The 19449-nt window shown below is 43.0% G+C and overlaps 1 protein-coding gene across 1 annotated transcript; it reads left to right on the forward strand.

Annotated features, from left to right (window-relative positions):
* The first annotated feature begins 879 nt into the window (after nt 1-879).
* Nucleotides 880-19225, forward strand: SLC40A1 (solute carrier family 40 member 1). The gene is made up of 8 exons (XM_075529194.1): nt 880-1245; nt 1744-1811; nt 5211-5370; nt 7860-7975; nt 9016-9142; nt 14789-15034; nt 15985-16629; nt 17658-19225. Exons 1-8 carry the CDS (start codon nt 1203-1205, stop codon nt 17969-17971), a joined length of 1719 nt encoding a protein of 572 aa, XP_075385309.1. The 5' UTR covers nt 880-1202; the 3' UTR covers nt 17972-19225.
* Nucleotides 19226-19449: the final 224 nt, after the last annotated feature.

Below are 19449 nucleotides of genomic sequence, written 5' to 3' on the forward strand. Positions count from 1 at the left end.
CCTGTCCTGTAGGGTTGCTGAGACGCAGAATCAATGTGAAATCAGCCTTTGATTCTCTTTCTTTGGGGGACACCCTTCTCTGCAACCCTGACAAAGAACGCCATTTTTGGCGACAGGTCCAGAAAGGCCAGGAAAGCGGCCAGAAACTTACACATTAAAAAAAAAATGATGAGGGCAACCAATGTACAAGTGTGCTGGACACCATGGATGGATGCATGGTGATGAGGGTTGTACGAACCCCCAATAAAATGAAAAATTTTAAATTGCATTTAAAGAAAAAGAAAAAAAAAAAAGCTCTCAAGCCAGAGCCTTTATTCAGGGATTGCCGGGCGGCCACGCTGTCCCCCAAACGCCCAGGTCGTGGAGACGACGCAATGACCCCAATCACCTGAAGCTTCGCTGAGCGCAAAGCCTCTCGGCACCGGCGGCCCACGGGGCGCGCCCCCCGCGCCCCCCCGCGCCCCGCGCCCCCCGCGCCCCCGCGCCCCGCGCCCCGCGCCCCGCGCCCCCCGCGCCCCGCGCCCCCCGCGCCCCCCGCGCGCCCCCAGCGCCCCCCGCGCGCCCAGCGCCCCCCAGCGCGCCCCGCGCCCCGCGCCCCCCGCCCCGCGCGCCCCGCGCCCCGAGCAGGCAAGCGCGGCGAGTGGAGGGCCGGGCGGCGGCCCGCGGGGCGCGCAGGTTGTTTACGGCCGCGGCCCCGGGCGCCGGCGGGCGACTCCCGCGGCGAGGGCGGCCCCGCGCAGGGTGGCCGCGAGCCGGGAGCCGGGCGGGCGCCGCGGGGCGGTCCGGCGGGCCCGGAGCAGAGGGCGGCCCCTCCCCCCGGCGGCGGCGGCGGCCCGGAGCTCCGCCCCCGACCCGATAAAAGTGCGGGCCGGCCGGGAGGCCAGCGCGTTGGGGTGGCGGTGTGCAGCGCGGCGTCCGGCTCTCTGGCCGTGTGGTGCGCGCCCCGCCCGCTTCCATAAGGCTTTTCCTTTCCGACTTCAGCTACAGTGTTGGCTAAGTTTGGAAAGAAGACTGAAAGACCCCCGGGCCCCTTTCCTCGCTGCTGCAGCACCTAGTCGTCGGCGAGGTCCTTGGGCGCGACGCCGGTGGCTTTGAGCGGTGCTATCTTCTGTCCTTTGCACTCCTGTGAACAACACGCACCTCGACGCGCAGCCGCAGCGACACCAGCAGCAGGAGAGCAAGCGAGGGGGTCCCTTGGTGACATGAGCCGGCCCAAAGATCAAACCCGCGGGGAAGGATGCTGCGGTGAGTTTCTTGACCAAGCGCCTGTGGTGGAAACGAACTGGGGCCCTTTGGAGACGCTTCATTCCTGCACGCAAGTTTGAGGGTCATGGGACTCAGCTGTTAGGTGAGGTGCTTTGTAGCCCCTCGGGCCTTGGTGGGGGTTGAGGAAGAAAGGTGTAGGCCCAGGTGCTCGCCACAGGCAAGGATGAAGTTGTTTCTGGCGCTCCGGATTGTTGTTCCAAAAAATGAAGTTGAAGAATGTTGAAACAAGAGCTTTCGTCACTTGTAAGTGAAGTTTGGCAGTTATTGACCAATAGGCAATGCTGAATTTAAGTGAGTCCTCATTAGATAAATTCAGTGAATCCATTCTTGGCAAAATGGGCATGACTTATCCCCTCCCCCCACCCCCCCCAGATAGTGTTTAATGGTCATGTTTTAATAAAAAAGCAAATGACAAAGCACTGTAAGCTCGACTCAAGTGCCTGTGCATTTTCACCTTTCCACTGTATGTCTTTGTAGGTTCTTTAGGAAACTACCTGACCTCTGCGAAATTCCTTCTCTACCTTGGCCATTCCCTGTCCACCTGGGTAAGTGTGATAGATGCACAGTAATGCTTACAACATGTTGCGCAATTTCATGTTTCCTTTTCTTGGGGCCCGACGCATTAAGGCCAACTGTGAGCTTTGCCATGCAGCTAACAATGAGATAATGAAATATAGAATAATGAAAAAACTGTTTTCACTGAAGATATGGTCCCAGAGGTGATAACAATTTTTTTAAAAAAAATTGTAGGTTGACAAATATCCAAAGACGGGTTATCCAGGATGAGGATTTTTACATTGTTGATCAATTTTATGCTGTATCACTGAGCTTAGTAAATGGTGAAATCTGTTAACAATGAATGAATGCCTCATCCCTTCTATTCTTTTACCTTGTAAAGCAATGGTCTGTTCTTTTGTTGATATGTAAATTCTAGCAGGCTTCCCTGCGAAGAAAATATAATAGCAAGGTAGAGTGACTTATGGCCGTAGGCTAATAACGGCCCTTGAAAGTTCGTTTAACTCTAAGTGACCCCAAGAGCAAATACCCGAGTGACAAACAGTTTGGTCTTTCGGTTCTCTCTGCAGTGAGCTATGTGTGGGGCATCGCAGGCTATCTTGAAAACTGTCATGAATCAGCAGCTGGTTCATAACTCTTCCTCTGACTTCCTGTTTGGCTGTGAAAGAGTTATCCATGTTTTGGAGGGCCTTCACCAACCAAAAACAAACAAGCAGAAGAGAATAATTTCTAAAGGAATTTGTGCATTTAATAATAATAATAATCTTTAAAATTAAGTAATTACCCTTTGTGACTTACAAGCAAAAAATACAGGTATAGTGGATTCATATGCCACATATAATATTTAACTGGAAAGTACCATAAGTCAGGGAAAACTTTTTTGAGAGAACAAATTCTGAATGGCATTTTTTTAAAAAAGGAAATGTTGATGGGATTGTCCATAAGACAGGAATGCAAGCTATTGCCTGAGGAAGTCTGTACCCATGCCTTGGAAAATGATTAAGCTAGGTTATTGACTGGCAGTTCATAGATAGATCATTGGAAATGCACGTTCCTGTCTCTCCAGAGGTGAGAAAGGGGTAGATGACTACACGTTTATGTCAACACAGTGGTGGAGTTGCGGGTTGTTTCTTTTCCAAAACAGCTGGGATTTTGCGAAACTACTTTCATAAATTCAAACCCTGTTTGCTTTTCCCAGTTTAATGTTTTAAGTGTCAGGGACTAAGAGGAGGCTCTAAATAGCCCAGTGAAATGGTCAGCGACTAGCCAAAGTTTGCGTCTGCTTTGGCAGAAAGCCGCAGCTTTGGGAAGGTCAGGGCCATGAACACGCTCGGGAGCACAGTTCTACTCAGAAAACAAGTGGGGGTACCAGGAGGCACACTAGACCCACTGATGAGTTAAGATTAAGAAAACGAGTAAAAGGTGGTCACAATAGTTTCTGAAAATCTCATCTTGTGACTAGGACCTCGCGCTTAGAGGACAGTGCCCCCTGTCCGTGTATTCTCCTATGGAAGAGCTGATAATATAATTTTGTGTGGGCTGAAAATACATCTTTAGTCATGAAACGGTAACTAAACATTTTACAAGGGGGCAGCAATGGCATAATCTCAGAGATAGATCTTAGGTCACGACCCTCTGGGCTGTGTCTGTGTGCCTGGGTACTACAGATGTCTGCAGAGCCCCAGCCCCCACACCCTCGGCCTCTGCTTCTAGAAACCTCTGTCATCGCTTCCCAAGCCCCTCTTCTTTGTTTCCCCTCGTAGCACTTTCTACCCCTTTCTCTGTGTAGATTTATCTTGGCTCTCTCCTCAATTGCAATATAAGTTACATGCAAATGTAGACCTTGATTTTTGCTTACTGCTGAAACTTCAGTACCTGTAACAGTTTTGAGTATACAGTAACTTCTTTATGAGTATTTATTAAGTGGGTTAATGACCGTGAGCATTCTCATTCACAGAGCATCAGTAGACATTCAGCTTTCAGCCCAATGGTGGTCGATAGGCATGTACACAAATCATCCAAGGAGGATGGGAGCCTGTGGAGAGGGCAGGAAATGGACGGAGGAAGGAACGGGTGGGCTTGAGCTCGGATATTTGTGCAACATTGAGTTCGACGCTACCTGATTCCTGGGTTCTTTGTGAGCTTAGAAGCTGTGACTTTAGTGGCTCCCTTGGAAATTGGGAACTGGAAAGTTTTGTTCTTCTTCTTCAAGGAGGTGGTAGGCTATACAGGGTTAAGCAAGAGAGAAAACTTTTGTGTTGCTGGCCTGCTCTAGAGGGATCTGGAAACAAATGCATTTGGGAAAAAAAGTAGGAGGCGAAAATAAGAAAGAGCCATATTTAAATAGTACATCTGACCCTTTATGCTAAGACAGCATGCTGGTGGCGTACTGGTTATGCAAGGGCAGAAGTTTAAAGCTCCCAGGGACTCCTCGGAGAAAGATGAACCTCGATTCCAGTAAATAGCTGCGGCTTCAGAAAGCCTAAGGGGCAGTTCTGGTCTGACATACAGGGTCTCGATATGAGTCAGTACTGACTCAGTGGCAGTGAAGGTGAGTTTTTATAATCAGAAATGGGACAGTTTCTCAGGAAACAATGTCTTCTTTGGGACATTGATGTGTTTTTGTCTTTTTCTTCAGAGCAATGGGAGTTTGGATCAATTACATCTGGCTTTCTAATCACTGCTGTTGTTTGACTTTGAAGTTTATTTATGAAATAGAGTCTAACCAAAAACCAAATTCAATCCCATCGAGTCAATTTTGATGCATAGAGACCCTATCAGACAGTAGAACTAGCCCCGTGGGTTTGTGAGGCTGTAAACTCTCCCTGGGGTAGCAAGGCTCACCTGTCTCCTGTGGAGCCGTTGGTGAGGCTGACCTTGGGGTTAGCAACCCAGCATGTAACCGTCTGTGTTACCAGAGCGGAGATTTCAGGGCATTAGAAGGCAATGAACGTTCAGAGCTCATATCCTCAAGTCTAGTCAATTCCTGTGGCTTTATAAGCCCAGCAGTTGACTCTTTTCTTTGCATTAAAAGCTTACTAATGTTTCTGAATTACACTGCCATTTAGTTCTGGTTAAGTAGCAACTTTTATACCTCTACGTCAATATGCAAATTCTAGGCTCAAGGAACAACTTGACGCAGAGGAGCAAGGGATTTTGTCTGAAAATATCTTGAATCAGGAAACCCTATTTTCTCCAGATTGATAAAATGTTTGTATGTGTTAAAATGATCGCTTTTAGCGTTTACTGAGTAAACGAGTGAGAACATTTACATGCCTGCCCAATGTTCAATCCATACAAGAATTGTTGACTTGGAAAGCCTCAAGATGTCAGCCAGAAAGTGTCCTTTTGATAAGGAAGCAGCTTCCTGCGTTCACTGGACTGGAAAAGAAAAGGATCTCATCAAACCTCTTCTTTCCTTCTTTAAGGGAGATCGAATGTGGCACTTTGCGGTCTCTGTGTTTCTGGTAGAGCTCTATGGAAACAGCCTTCTCTTGACTGCGGTCTACGGCCTGGTGGTGGCAGGGTCTGTTCTGTTCATGGGAGCCATCATTGGTAATTGGGTGGATAAGAATGCCAGGCTTAAAGGTGAGTGTTGTTACACATAACTAAGCCCTTGTTTCTAAGGGGACCAGTGCGTGAGCTACTTCTATATCAGAGGGGAAAAACAAACCAAGATCAACCACTGTGACAGCGCGCTGAGTGTCTGTCGTGTTTGCCCTGCCTTGAGGGAGAGAACGCTTGGTGGCAGAATCTCTGCTGGAGAGTCTTGTAGCCTCTTCAAAAAAAACAGAGATTCCAGAATACTTGTGCTAATGAAAAAAACTTTAAAAAAAAATCTTCAGCTGCTCATAAATTGTAGATGGTAACGATGAAAGGCTTAGCACTTAACATGTTCTTATCGTTCTCATTATTGAGACTATACACAGCAAAACAGAGCGATTCAGTCGTAGTTCCATGTACAATTTAATGAGAGTGCTTATGTTCTTCGAGTCGTGCCACCATTTTCACTGTCCACATGACATCTTAGTACTCCTCTGGGAACCATGTACAACATAAACGTTTGCTTGCTGCCGGTTTCCTTTCTAAGCATGAGTTCCTCTCATGTACTCTGCTTAGGATGTCTTTAAAATCAGTCCTCTGGATCACTCTGATTCAAAACTGGTGTGGATGAGTGTGGTAGGAGGAGAATTTAAAATCTCATATAGATTTAAGGGAGAATAGCTGAGACTAAATTATTATCTCAGACGGAATTATAATTTTCTAGGAAAAAAATAAGAAATACTAATAGCATTTATTCCTGAGCATTAATACCGAGATCATTGTGTTTTATGCAGGAGAGAAAGCAATTGAGCAGTTTGATTCTCCAGGATATTGGGCAATTGTTGAAAGCAAAATGCTCTTGAATTGCCCAGTGGGTCATACCAAGACCTGCTATGTTTGCCTCAGACACTCGGGAAAGAATGATAGAGGTAGTTTCCTACAGTGACTGCGCCTAGATGCACGGCAGCCCGGATCACCAAAGTCTAGGCTTTGATGCTATTAGTAAAACAGTCAAGACACACGTTTTTCTTTTTTGAGAATGGGTAGACCAGAATGCCTATAGAAAAACGAGCAATCCCTAATGTTTTAGACTGTCATACGTAGGAATATAGCAATATTGCATATTGGAACCATTCACCGTGTGGTCGTTGGGTGTAATGGTTGCGGGTCAGGAAAGCATGCTGAGTTGGAAGAAGACTAGTGTGGGATCGTTATCTCCCACTTCTTCTGTGCAATCAGCTTCGGTGTCAACCCTCCACGAGGACCTGTCCTTGCTGTCTCCACACTGCAGTAGCCGTTGCTTTGTCTGAGCCCAGGAGACCCAGTTAAGCTGCACTGAGCTACTGCAGCCATACTGTTGTATTTCTGTTCACATACTTGTCTGCTGCTCACTCCCAGACACTGAGACTTCGTGGAGCTGCTACTCAGTCCTAGCACAATGACTGAATGAATGCTTGAGTTACATGGTGGCCTTTTAATTCAAGCCACTTTCAGGAAGCTATTTAATTTGGTTTAATGCTTCCATAGGATGTTTCAAGCCAATATGAGCTTTATTATCCTAGGAGGCAAGACCTATAATTATACATTACATATGCAGTGCTCGATAGATTTTCAAAAGTATTTTATTTGCGCATTATAATGACCCAGTAAAATAAGAAAGGCAGTTACTACCGTCTTCACCTTACAGTTGCCTGGGAGATTGGATATCTTTCTTTAGATCATCCACCAATGACAGAAAAGACTGTCAGGTGTGGGGTTCTTTCCTGCCCTTACTCCACATGGTTGCCTTTAGATCAGCGGTTCTCAACCTTTGGGGGTTGAACAACCCTTTCACAGGGGTCGCCCGAATTCATAACAGTAGCAAAATTACAGTGATGAAGTAGCAATGAAAACAATTTTATGGCTGGGGTCACCATAACACGAGAAACTGTATTAAAGGGTCACGGAACTGTATTAAAGGGTCAGGGCATTGGGAAGGTTGAAGAACCACTGTCTAGATGAAATCTCCCGTTTCCCACGAGGAAAGCTATTTATAGCTTAGCATTTCTTAGCATGGGCACACCAAAAGCAGTGGACTCTTTTTTTCGTCTGTTTGTCCTTCCCGTTTGCATTCTTATCAGATGTCGTTGGCCCTGGGGCCCAGAACCTGTTGTAGCTAGGCGCATGCTTTAGCCACAAAGAGATAAAAGAGGGATCGCCTCCATGTAATCATACTTCTATTTCTAGCAGTAAGCTTTCAAGAGAATAAACTAGGTGAAAATTGTCTTTAGGAATGACCTCAGTAGATAGAGGAGACATTGTGAGGGCTTCACCATCCTGCGTCTACCACTTTAGCTGGTCCGTTACAACTTTAACCATCCTCATCATTTGGATATTTCAGGTAGTCGGGGCAGGATTAGTTACTCCAGGAGACTTTTCCTCTTGTAATAATTGTGCATGGGCCTTAAAGTCGTTGAGCAGTGATATATGGCTAAAAACACAACCTCCTGAGAAGTTTGGTGTTGTGAACACTTTGCTTTTTATTTCCTTGACAGTGGCCCAGACTGCACTGGTGGTCCAGAATGTGTCAGTGATCCTGTGTGGAATCATCTTGATGATGGTTTTCCTACATAAAGACGCGCTGTTGACCATGTACCATGGATGGGTTCTTGTAAGTTCTGAATGAGATACTCGATTTCCGAAAATGGAACACCTGGTAGTGGTAAAAAGACAAAAAACCCTAGAGGACAGGAGGCGTTTTTTGGTAAATGTGATCTTTAACATTGATATCTGTGCCTACTTTAATATTCCTCCATACACCTGTAGGTTTGTAATGCCGTTTTCATAAATTCCACATGTAATTTGAGCTGTTTTCTGTTTCAGTATTAATATGTAATTTGTTCTCACTGTAAAAGATATGCCATTTATGTCATGTTTGTGTTCCTCCAGTAGGAACTGTATTTATGTTGGAGGATATTAAATCGACAATGCCTCAGGTTAAGATTCCATGGTATCTCGAAGGAAAAGAGAGACATATGATGGGGTGGGAAGCAATGGGTTTGGTGTGACCTCTGAGTCTTTTGTATATGTTTGGATTGTCCCTACAGACCTGGAAAGCTAGGGAGAAGGCCCTTCGTACTCTTCTTCATCTAGCCCTTCATTTGAAGAAACCCTGGTGGTGCAGTCAGCCACACTCTGGGCCCGGGAAACCTCCACTACTCCGTGGGAGAAGCAGTGCGTTCTACTCCTGTAGGCGCTTTGAGTCAGAACGGAGTCAGTGGCACTCAGTTTGGTTGTGAATCCTTCATTTTCTTGATAAAAACACTAGGGCAAAGTAATTAGTTGATTACCTAGTGTCCTGCTATTGAAATATCATCTTTTTGGAATGCAGATCTTCTCATTCCTTCCTTCGGGTTCTTTTCTGGGGCAGTATTTGCAGGAAAAAGGTTTGTTTGTTTTTAAATCCAATTATTATAATCTTTGCAGTACCTATCTACTACAAATGATACAGAATAGGAGATTTATACCCCTTAAATGGACCACTGGCAATAACCTCTCTTTTTCCACATGGAAAAGTAAAATCATTTAAAAATGAAAACTAGAATGTCTTACTTTGTGACCAAGACCATTTAAAACTACCCTGTACAATGCAGTAGGCCGTAGGGTAATGCAGTTGGTGATTCTGCTCAACGTGTTCCTTTGCCTCCGCAGACTTCCTGCTACATCATGATCATCACTATTGCAAACATTGCCAATTTGGCCAGCACCGCCACCACAATCACCATCCAGAGGGACTGGATTGTCGTCGTTGCAGGAGGAGACAGAAGCAAATTAGCAGGTACTTTGGTTTTCTCTTTTCAATTGAATTAGGATTTACTTTTAATCAGTATTTTTTTCATATTTAATTTTCTCCTTATTTTCTGTAAACTTTTAGTTTTATCATCTTTGTTTAAATAGAAAACATTTGTATTTTTCTATCAGTAAAATTTCAGATTATATTTTCTTTGAAACTAAGCTTCATGTTGTATTTTTTAAAAAATCATTGTATTAGGGGCTCATACAACTCTTATCACAATCCATACATACATCCATTGTATGTCAAGTACATTTGTTGCCCTCATCATTCTCAAAACATGTGCTTTCTACTTGAGCCCTTGGTATCAGCTCCTCAATTTTTTCCTCTCCCTCCCCGCTCCCCACTCCCCCATGAACCCTTGGTAATTTATAAATTATTATTATTTTGTTAATCAGTATTATTTAATGAGATTTGACTTTTTTGGTTGTTTTGACTATTTTTGAGGTAACAGGTTGAAATATTTTTATCTTTATTATATTGTCATTGTCAGTAAAAATGTGCTATGAACCTAATTTTTTGAATAGTTAATTTCTCTTTTATGAAAACTTAAAAAAATAGAATATCCTCATTTCAACTCTCTTTTAAAAAAAAATTCTGAGGGATAAAGAGGAACCAAGGGCTCAAATAGAAAGTAAATGTTTAGAAAATAATGATGACAACATATGTACAAATATGCTCGATACAACTGACATATGGATTGTTATAAGAGCCGTAAGAGCCCCTAATAAAATGATCTTCTAATAAAAAACAAATTCTGTTAACGGTTACCAAATGTTGCCTTAATAGTTCGAAAGGGACTATTCAATATGGGCTAAATTCTGTATCAGTCACACGGTGGATGTTATTTTCTCTAGACCAAATGTAATCAACTTAACTCTAAAAGAGACTCAAGAATTTAATTTCTTCAACTTTAAAGTTGTAATCAGTAGCCATTACTATAGTATGTGTGAGGTTATAGACTAGGTACTATTACAGATACTAAAGAAACCGAGGACAGAATGCAATTTTTAAGACACCTGCCATCTTAGTTGTCCATTGAAAACATAGATGAGTGGCCATAGAAATACTAAACAATGCAACATCTCCTATTAGAACAATATTGCCTGGGTTTAGAATCACATACGTCACTCTATATTTTTCTGCCCATCCTCCATAAAACACACAGATACATGTTGGATGGATAATTACACAGAATGCAGGAGAAAGAGTACGTCTCCCTATTCGTCAGATCATTTGATTTCACTCTCTGGTCAGTGTGATAATGGAGGTCACAAATACATTGCCCGGTCATTCTGACAGACAATATACTGGTGAGTGACTTGGTTTATCTTAGGGCTCAGAGTCAAGATTATGTGCTGGGGTTAACAAGCAACTTGCTTACCTAGAGCATAATATTGGGAAAACTTGATGGAAGGAAGGAGTCAAAGAAGGGGACAAAGTTACGGCATTCCTAGAACAAGAAGAATTAGATTGAGTCATCACTTTGCGGTAGTAGTAAACATAATTGAAATAGAAACACTACAGTGAGGTTAGAGGTTTGTATGTGCCTTACAATGAGCTCAAGGAATCCTGGTGCTTAACCATTGGACTGATGACAAGGTTGGCGGTTCAAACTCATCAGGAGAAAGGGAGACTACTTACTCCTGTAAGATTGACAGTCTAGAACCCCCAAGAAGTTCTATTCTGTCCTGTGTAGGGTCAACATAAGTTAGAATTGGCTCAGTGGGCAGTAGGGATGATGAACTTAACACAATTGAGTCTGGACTGTAGGGGATTCTTTCTTGAGCTCTTTATTTTTTAACCCCCCCCCCTTGGATCATTTATTAATAAGGAAAATCTTCATATCTATTTTTATCTTGCTAAAGGATAAGAAAAGGCTTTGTCTATTGTCTCTATTTGCTTTCTGTTGTTCATGTAATTCATGTCTATGTTTTGCAATTCAAAAAGGAAGAAAGCATGTTGTTCAGAGGTGCTGTGAAATTGATTCTGACCCTTAGCAACCTGTGGACAATAGAACAAAGTGGTGTCCAATCCTGAGGCATGTTTAAATCCGTTGTTTCAGCCCCTGTGAAATTCCTCTCATTAAGGACCGTCCTATAGTTTGTTGACCCTCTATTTTACCAAGCAGGATGCCCTTCTCCAGGCACTGATCCCTTCTGATTATATGTCCACAGAATGTGAGGCAAGTCTCACCATTCTTGCTTCCAAGAAGCATTCTGACTGTACTTCTTCCAAGACAGACTTCCGGTAGTGCACTCTATGTTCTGTATCCTTTGCTAGTACCGTAACTCAGATGTGTCACTTCTTCAGTGTTCCTTGTTTATTGCCCTGTGTTTGTGTAGGATACGGGGCAAGTGAAGATGCCCTGGCTTGGCTAGGGCACAGCTTAGTCCTCCAGGTGTCATATTTGCTCTGTAACCCTTTTAAAGCAGTTTTTTTGCAGCAGATTTGGCCAATGTCGTATGCCATTTGATTTCTTAACTGCTCTTCTGTGTGCATTGATTTTGGAGTCCAAGTAAATTTAAATCCTTAATAACTTCGATCTTTTCATTGTTGATCATGAGGTTACTTAAGTATCCAGTTGTGAGGATTTTCATTTTCTTTAAGGTGTACTGAAGACTATATGTAGTCTTTGATATTCACCATTAAATGCTTCAAGTCCTACTGTTAAGCTGGCAAGATGCGTCGTGTGCGTATCACAGGTTGTTAGTGAGTCTCTAATTCCGCGGCTGCGTTTTTCTTCATGGAGTCCTTTTTATTAGACTGTCCGTGCAGTGTGCCGATTGACTGAATATGATGAAAAGGTGCAGCGTGGACATTGTCCAAGGTATAGGTTTTGAAAAATGTCACAGATGTGTTGGAATATATTTTGGAAAAATGTTGACTTTTTAATGCAATTTCCTCTAATCTGAATTTCTCAGCTGAACTCTTTTTGATTCATCTAGCATTTAAAAATAAATCTATGTTCAGATATTTTGGAGATTTGCTCTGTAAAGAGAAATTTACTCAGAATCGTTCACTTGTTCTGAGTGGATGAACAGATGAATGCATCAATCAACCTCAAATAACTTTGTCATATCCTACAGCAAGCACAAAGAAAAACACATGTGACTGGCCATCTCCCATAGGCTCCTCTCTATGTGATTATTATTAGACTAATCATCTAAATCAACCTGTAGCTTCCCAATGTTGTGGAATTTCTCAAGGCTAAGCTGTTGAGCATTTGTCCACTATGAACTAGTTTTTAGTAAGTGCTATTTTTCCACTTCCAGGTTGGGGTACACATGCTGTCTCTTCTAAAGTTATAACCTCAGAATTCATGTTATTTAAAACCCATGCTTCATATAGAGCCTTCTCTAGTTTAGGGGAGAACCAGATCTCACTGAACATTTTGGTGCACCATACAGCAGAATAAAAGTTGAGCCAAGGAAAAGAAGGAGCAGAAATAAAAGTAAAAGCGAGAAGGGAAAAGTGCGCTTGGAAGTGACTCCAGTGGGTGTGTGAGCATCTCTGCTATTGTCTCTAACACAGTTGTGCCTGCTGAGGTCAGGAATAATTCAGGCTTATGGGGCTGAGATTTGAAGTATGAATTGGCACTGAGTCCACAGCACGGGGAGCAACTAGTTACTTCCGGTCCATGTTCTGGCCAAAACAACTGTCGCTGAAAATAGTTTAATTGACATTGTATGAGCTCACTTTGTGTGCCTTTTATCAGAATAAATACAGATAGTGGAGAGAATATGTTTGAATGTTCAAGGTTGATTTCTTCTGTCCCGATACCAAAAAATGATTAGCTTTTTGTTTGTTTGTTTGTTTTGATTAAACTCATTCTGCTTTGGAAAAATAAAAGCTTTTTTATTGTTCCTTGGGAACTACAATTCTGACACCTGAATATTATTAACCTTTAAAGTATAGAGTTGAAGCTAGACATTCATGGCTTTGAGAAAACCGAGGTAGAGTAGGTTAATTTCAAACTAAAATACTGGTTTTTGTTCCTCTGCATTTAGAGATTTGCATGCATGCCATCTTTCCTTTGTGGATTCAAACTGCCCGGTTGTTTGGATCACATCTGTGCCTCTCTGTTAGCACATCACCTGGGGCCTTTGTCAGTGGGAGGCAAGGGAGGGAGGGGATGAAGCCTCTGCAGAAACGGTCATGTGGCAGATCAGCGCCAACTGCCTTTGCCTCTCCAGTGAAAGGTGAACTATGCCAAAGTTCTCCTGTTATCAAGCAAGCCGTCTACACTCCAGGACTAATTGGAATGAAATTGAGGGCCTGGAAGAGCTAGAGAGAGAATAAAGGCAAATGTGTGCTGATGCCCTTATTAGTCACGCCCTACTCTTAAGGAGCCTGCACGATTGCTAAAGGGTTGCCTCATACATTTTCACTCTGCTTTGTGAGACAGAGAAAGTCAGTCATTTCCCTTGACTTCCTTTCCCTCGGTGTCCTCCACCCCTGACTCGGCTGTACATTTCCGTGGTGGTACCCTGAGACTTGTCGTCATTAGTAAATCCTTCTGTTCCATAAATTCAGTCTTAGGCACCCCGCTCTTGAGCTCGCGGCTCCTCCTTTTCCCACACTAACCCCAACTATCCCCACAGCTCTCGGGCACCTTCCAGCCCTGCTCATAGACCCTTCTATTGCCACCCTTACTTACTCTGCTTCAGTTCCAGGGCCAGGCCCTATGACTACCCACTCACCTGCTAGCTCCCACGCCTTCACTGGATTCCCTCCTGTGCTCTTGTTCGTTGAGACCGCGGTTAAACCCAGCACTCCGCAGTTGAGCATGGTTGGAGAAAAACCCACACCTCCGCTCCCAGCTCTCACTTAAAGTTCATGTCTGTGGTCTCTGGGTTCATGTAGGCTCTTCCATGTTGCCCGATGATCAGACTCCCTACCCTGGTCCCTACCTTCTCTTACTTTCCTAGATGACTCTAGCGCTGCTGCCTCCGTTTCCCCCCATTCATGCCGTGCCTGCCCTCATCCCTCACTCGTGTCCGGCCCCGCTGCTCTACTTTCTGTGCCTGGGACACTGCGGACGGGCTTCGCCTGCAGGAGGACTTCGCCCTCCCCGGGCTGTGGCATTTTCCTCTACTAATAGCCATTTGCCTCACTCATTTGTCTTTTCTTGCTTGAGGTTCTGCTCGAAGCTCTCCTTTTGTAGTGAGTCTTTCCTTACCCTTTTCTTCTGAGACGTTGCTATATTTTCTCCTTTTTTTTTGATGGTAGCATCCAATGGACATCTACTATATACTGCATAGTATGTGCTTGATGATATATTATCTTTTATTTACAGGAACGAGAAGGGATAGTGTCTTATTGTCCTTCACAGTGCCTAGCACATTGCTAGTTCTTAATAAGTAATCAGTAAATATACATTGAAAAAATGTATATTGACTTCTACTCATATTAAAAGTTGGGACTAGACTAATTTTAAAATCCCAAGGGAATAATTATTTTAGGGAAAATTCAATGTGATTTAATACAAACAAAATTGGTTTTCTAGTAAAATGGCTTACCCACTGAATGCTTTTAGAAGTTTACAATATAAGGACCAACACACTGAATTGATACCTGTTATGCAGAGCAATTTCCACACTTACCTGCCCTTTTCATCCGCCTCCGTAGATATGAATGCTACAATTCGAAGGATTGATCAGTTAACCAACATCTTGGCCCCCATGGCTGTTGGCCAGATTATGACGTTTGGCTCCCCAGTCATTGGCTGTGGGTTCATTTCGGGATGGAATTTGGTATCCATGTGTGTGGAGTACTTTCTGCTCTGGAAAGTGTACCAGAAAACCCCTGCTCTAGCTGTCAAAGTTACTCTTAAAGTGGAAGAAACGGAACTGAAACAGCTGAACGCACACAAAGGTAAATTCAGCAAGAAGGCCAGTTCTTTGTGTATGTATGAGGGAGAGGGGTGCATCTGGTTTTATCCCAAATTTTGTGATTGAGGTGATAGATCGGATCGTGAGTTTTGCATCAACAATTCAAACACATTTTGCTTCAAGTCATCCGTTTCAGCCCCAGCAATGTCCTTACTGTCAGGTGATCAGTCCTTTTACTCTGATGCTCCGATTTTGAATGCTGGCAGAAACCAAACTGTTTTCACTTTGCGTGACGTTTTATTCCAAGTAAAGGACCTGAACCAGGCTAAGACTAGCACTTGGTGGATGGGGCAATGCCCAGCCCTGATAGGGCTTGGGGGACAGCCGTGGGTTGGATGTGAAGGGACTGGCATGGGATGCTGACCCATCACAAAGAGGGATGGCAGGGCAAAGGAAGAATGGGAGGAACGGTAGAAAAGGAGGACAAGAGTTCATAGGAGTCTGGAGAAACAATTTAACAATGTCGTGCAGTGGAAGGGAGTGAGGACGTGGGGGTGGACATTCCCAAGGAGGAAAAAGGAAGTTGGGCTTCCAGGTAAACGGAATCTTATCAAGGCCCCAGAAAATAAAACTTCGTATTTTCCTAGATTTAAATATTTTTAATGTTTTACCTGCTACATTCGCCTGCAAATTACTTTTGTTAGTATAATTTCCATTAGAGAGACTGGGGAGGAAGGGACAGGTGGGGTAGGAGGAGGCGAATAGGAATAGGAATTGCTTGTATTTTACTTATGTAACCTAAGTGCTACTTAAAAATTCCACCTGGCTAGAAGTCTCATTAGTAACAGAACAGATACAATGTCTTAACCAAGGGTACTCAGGGGAAAGGCAGCGGAGGAGAAGAAAAAGTGCTAAGTAAGATGAGTTTATTTTATGCTCCCAGCAACTCCCCCTTTCCCTCTGTTGAAAATGATGCCATCTCTTTGTGACCAGATACTGAGCAGAAGCCCATGGAGGGAACTCAGCTGATGGGCGAGACGGACTCTGACGTCCAGAAGCAGGAGCAGGGCTGTGCCTCCCAGCTTGCCGAGCCCTTCCGCACCTTCCGGAACGGCTGGGTCTCCTATTACAACCAGTCTGTGTTTCTGGCTGGCCTGGGTCTTGCTTTCCTCTACATGACTGTCCTGGGCTTCGACTGCATCACCACGGGGTACGCCTACACTCAGGGACTGAGCGGATCCATCCTCAGCATTTTGATGGGCGCTTCAGCCATAGCCGGAATCATGGGAACTGTGGCTTTTACTTGGCTCCGCCGAAAATTTGGCCTGATCCGCACTGGTCTGATCTCAGGATTTGCACAGTTTGCCTCTTTGAGCTTGTGTGTGGTCTCTGTATTCATGCCCGGAAGTCCTTTGGACTTGTCTGTTTCTCCTTTCCAAGATATCCGTACTAGGTTCATTCAAGGAGAGCCACTGCCCACACGTCCACCAACGAAAATACCCGAAGCCATCTTTACCTCTGAAATGCACACGGCAAACGGGTCCAGTCCTACTGATCACGTTCCAGAGATGAGTCCTCAATCCGTGCCCATCCTCTCCGTCAGTCTGCTGTTCGCAGGGGTCATTGCTGCTAGAGTGGGTAAGAAAGCTCCTTTTGTATGTTAATGAGCTAAACAGCATCACGTTGCCATTCGTGTACAGAGAATTCACTTCAGAAGTGCCCTGTAACTGCTCCCTCGGATGTTAATGCACGCAAAATCCATTATGTATGAGCCAGTTTCTAACTGTGAGAACTGTGTCGTGTGTGTATATGAAAATATGTTCTAAATGAGCATGCTAGGCGTATTCTTGTCTCTTTATTCTTTGTGAAAAATAGATAATAGCTATCGTTATTTTAATGCTATTTAGCAATTTAGACTCTTGCTCTAACCCTACCTAAAGAACTATAATTCAGAGATCATTTCTATCAGCTGAGGTTAAAAAAAAATGTGTTTTGGTATTAAAAAGAGGTATAGTTAGACAAAAAAATAACATTAAAGGTCCTTTGATTGATGTGCATTACATATACTTTGCCACATAAATGGGTTTTATAGCCCTGGAAGAAAACTTAGTGTAAAGGCTTCTTACAAAGCAAACTTTAAGTAATCATTAATAGAAATGAATTATCCCTGGTCAATTTCTTTCTTGAAATGAAACCATATTTATCTGGTGATACAAAGCATATTCATTAATTTATCAGGCATTAATATTGAAGCAAGACAGCTTTATTGTATGGGGCTTTGGAACCCAAGCAGTAAACGTATTAATGGTTTAAAGTTTCCTTATACCTTAACCATAACAATCTACTGGGTCCACTGATTTTCAGCTTTCAAAAAGATGCTAGTACTTACAGCAGGATTTATGATTTTAGAGTTTTACTTCTGTTGTATCAAGAGTCACAGGAGAACAGAATTTAAGCATTTATTGGCCAGGGAATAGAAATGATTTCTTGAAGCCGTTAATAACATAGGATTTATAAATGAAAAATAATTCTCTATGCAAGACTGTGGTTAAAAGCATAAAACAATAGAGCCAAAATGGGTATTGAGCATATGATATCTGATTTATGCCTATAAATTTGCCATGTATGTTATAAATTAACATTCGGTCTTTTTTTTCTTTTAACAGGTCTTTGGGCTTTTGATTTAACTGTGACACAGCTGCTCCAAGAAAATGTCGATGAATCTGAAAGAGGCATTATTAATGGTGTCCAGAACTCCATGAACTACCTTCTTGACCTTGTGCATTTCATCATGGTCATTTTGGCTCCGAACCCTGAAGCTTTTGGCTTGCTTGTATTGATTTCAGTCTCCTTTGTGGCAATGGGCCACATTCTGTATTTCCGATTTGCCCAAAAATCTCTGGGCAACCAGCTCTGTGTTTGTGGCCCTAATGAAAAAGAAGTCATCGGTGAAACGCAATCTAATACATCTGTTGTATAAAACAGTTTAATTGTTGCTGTCCCTGTTACTAGACTATGTAGCGTGCATGTGCTTATTTTATGCTTTATAAAGTTTCTTTAAATTGTTGGATGTTGCTCTCTAGTTTTACCACAGCTGTCCCTCGAGGGCTACGAGGTATCTAAGAAACCAAAGTCAGCAGAAACGAGCTGGCTAGTATGCCTGACATAGCAAGATGAAAACAACCCATTTACACACAGAAAATAAACTAGTCACATAAGTTTACCCATTTCTCACGAGCGGATAAAGTTTGACATAAAAGAGTGATTCGTTGTGTGAATTCATTGCCCTTTGGCAGATATTTATTACTGGTACTAAAGTTCAGATAAGTTGGTTTCCCCTAGAAATCATTCCAGAGTAGTGTTTTGGTATCATATTCACATTTAAATGACAAAAACAAATTCTGCTCTAAGTATGAAGGCTAAAGTTTGACAGCTCCTTACTCTTACTGTGGGTCTTAAGGGACATAAGTGTATGTGGAACAACTCAGTTAGAATTGGCTAATAGCATTTATGAAATCAATAAGAGGACACACCTTCCTGTTTTTATCTTAGAGGGCAACATATTGTAATCAGCATATATAGCACTGCATTAAATGGCTGCATGCAAAGCTGTAAAGTAGATTTCTAACAGTGGGTACATAAGAACTTCAAATATGCTAGTCGTCTTTAAGTATCACATGCTAATAGTTTGGTCATGAAAACTAGAAGCCAGCATCCACCCAGAAGAGTGAGGTCCAAATTTACTTCAGGCTCCCATCCTTAATGAGCTTCTGCTTCTTGGGAAAATAAGTCTTAAGCCCGGGAAGTTAATGTAGAAAGAAAGCACACACGCTTGGAAAGGTTTTACTTTACAAACCACTTGCTTGAACATACTCAGAGCATTTTTCCTCTTACTGGTTTATACCCAGGAGTTAATTTTACATAGTTGTAGAGAAAGAATGTTCATAAGTGTGTTTCTTTCCAAAGTCTTTGAGAAGGAGAGGGGTGGGGGAAAACCCTTTTATATGTATTTTTAAAAAACTGTTTTACAAGTCATTTTGCAACGTGCCTGTACCTGTGTGGTACTCTGGCTAAACTCTATGCACTTTCACAGAGACTGTACTATGTGGCCATGAGCACTTTCTTTGTCATTGAAGTAATCCTTTTCATCTTTCTACAGGTTGACATAATGATTTGCTATGTTGTAAAATCTTTGTACAATATTTCTATATAAAAATGTTTTTAAAATCTTGAATTCCTTTTTCTGGAGTTGCCTTCCTCCCCTTATTCCTGCTTTCGTTACAGAACGTCTGCGTGAGGTGGTTTGTTTTCTTTTGTAAAGCTGCGGTTAAACACTACACTTGAGTTTTAGCGTTGTCTGGTCGCATGTTGCTAGGCTTCAGTGGGCTGAATGAAAGTGTAGCAGACGCAAGGCTCAGCGCTCCCTGACGCTTTCGCTCTCAGCACTCTAATTTCTGT

The sequence above is a fragment of the Tenrec ecaudatus genome, chromosome 13, assembly GCF_050624435.1.
Source record: "Tenrec ecaudatus isolate mTenEca1 chromosome 13, mTenEca1.hap1, whole genome shotgun sequence".
NCBI lineage: Eukaryota > Metazoa > Chordata > Mammalia > Afrosoricida > Tenrecidae > Tenrec > Tenrec ecaudatus.

What these genes read in the sequence shown, in the direction of transcription:
- SLC40A1 (XM_075529194.1), top strand. Translation starts at nt 1,203, where the DNA reads ATGAGCCGGCCCAAAGATCAAACCCGCGGGGAAGGATGCTGCG. An exon ending in CCGCGGGGAAGGATGCTGCG is followed by an intron (nt 1,246 to 1,743) that starts GTGAGTTTCTTG and finishes ATGTCTTTGTAG; the next exon opens with GTTCTTTAGGAAACTACCTG. An exon ending in AGACAGAAGCAAATTAGCAG is followed by an intron (nt 9,143 to 14,788) that starts GTACTTTGGTTT and finishes CCGCCTCCGTAG; the next exon opens with ATATGAATGCTACAATTCGA.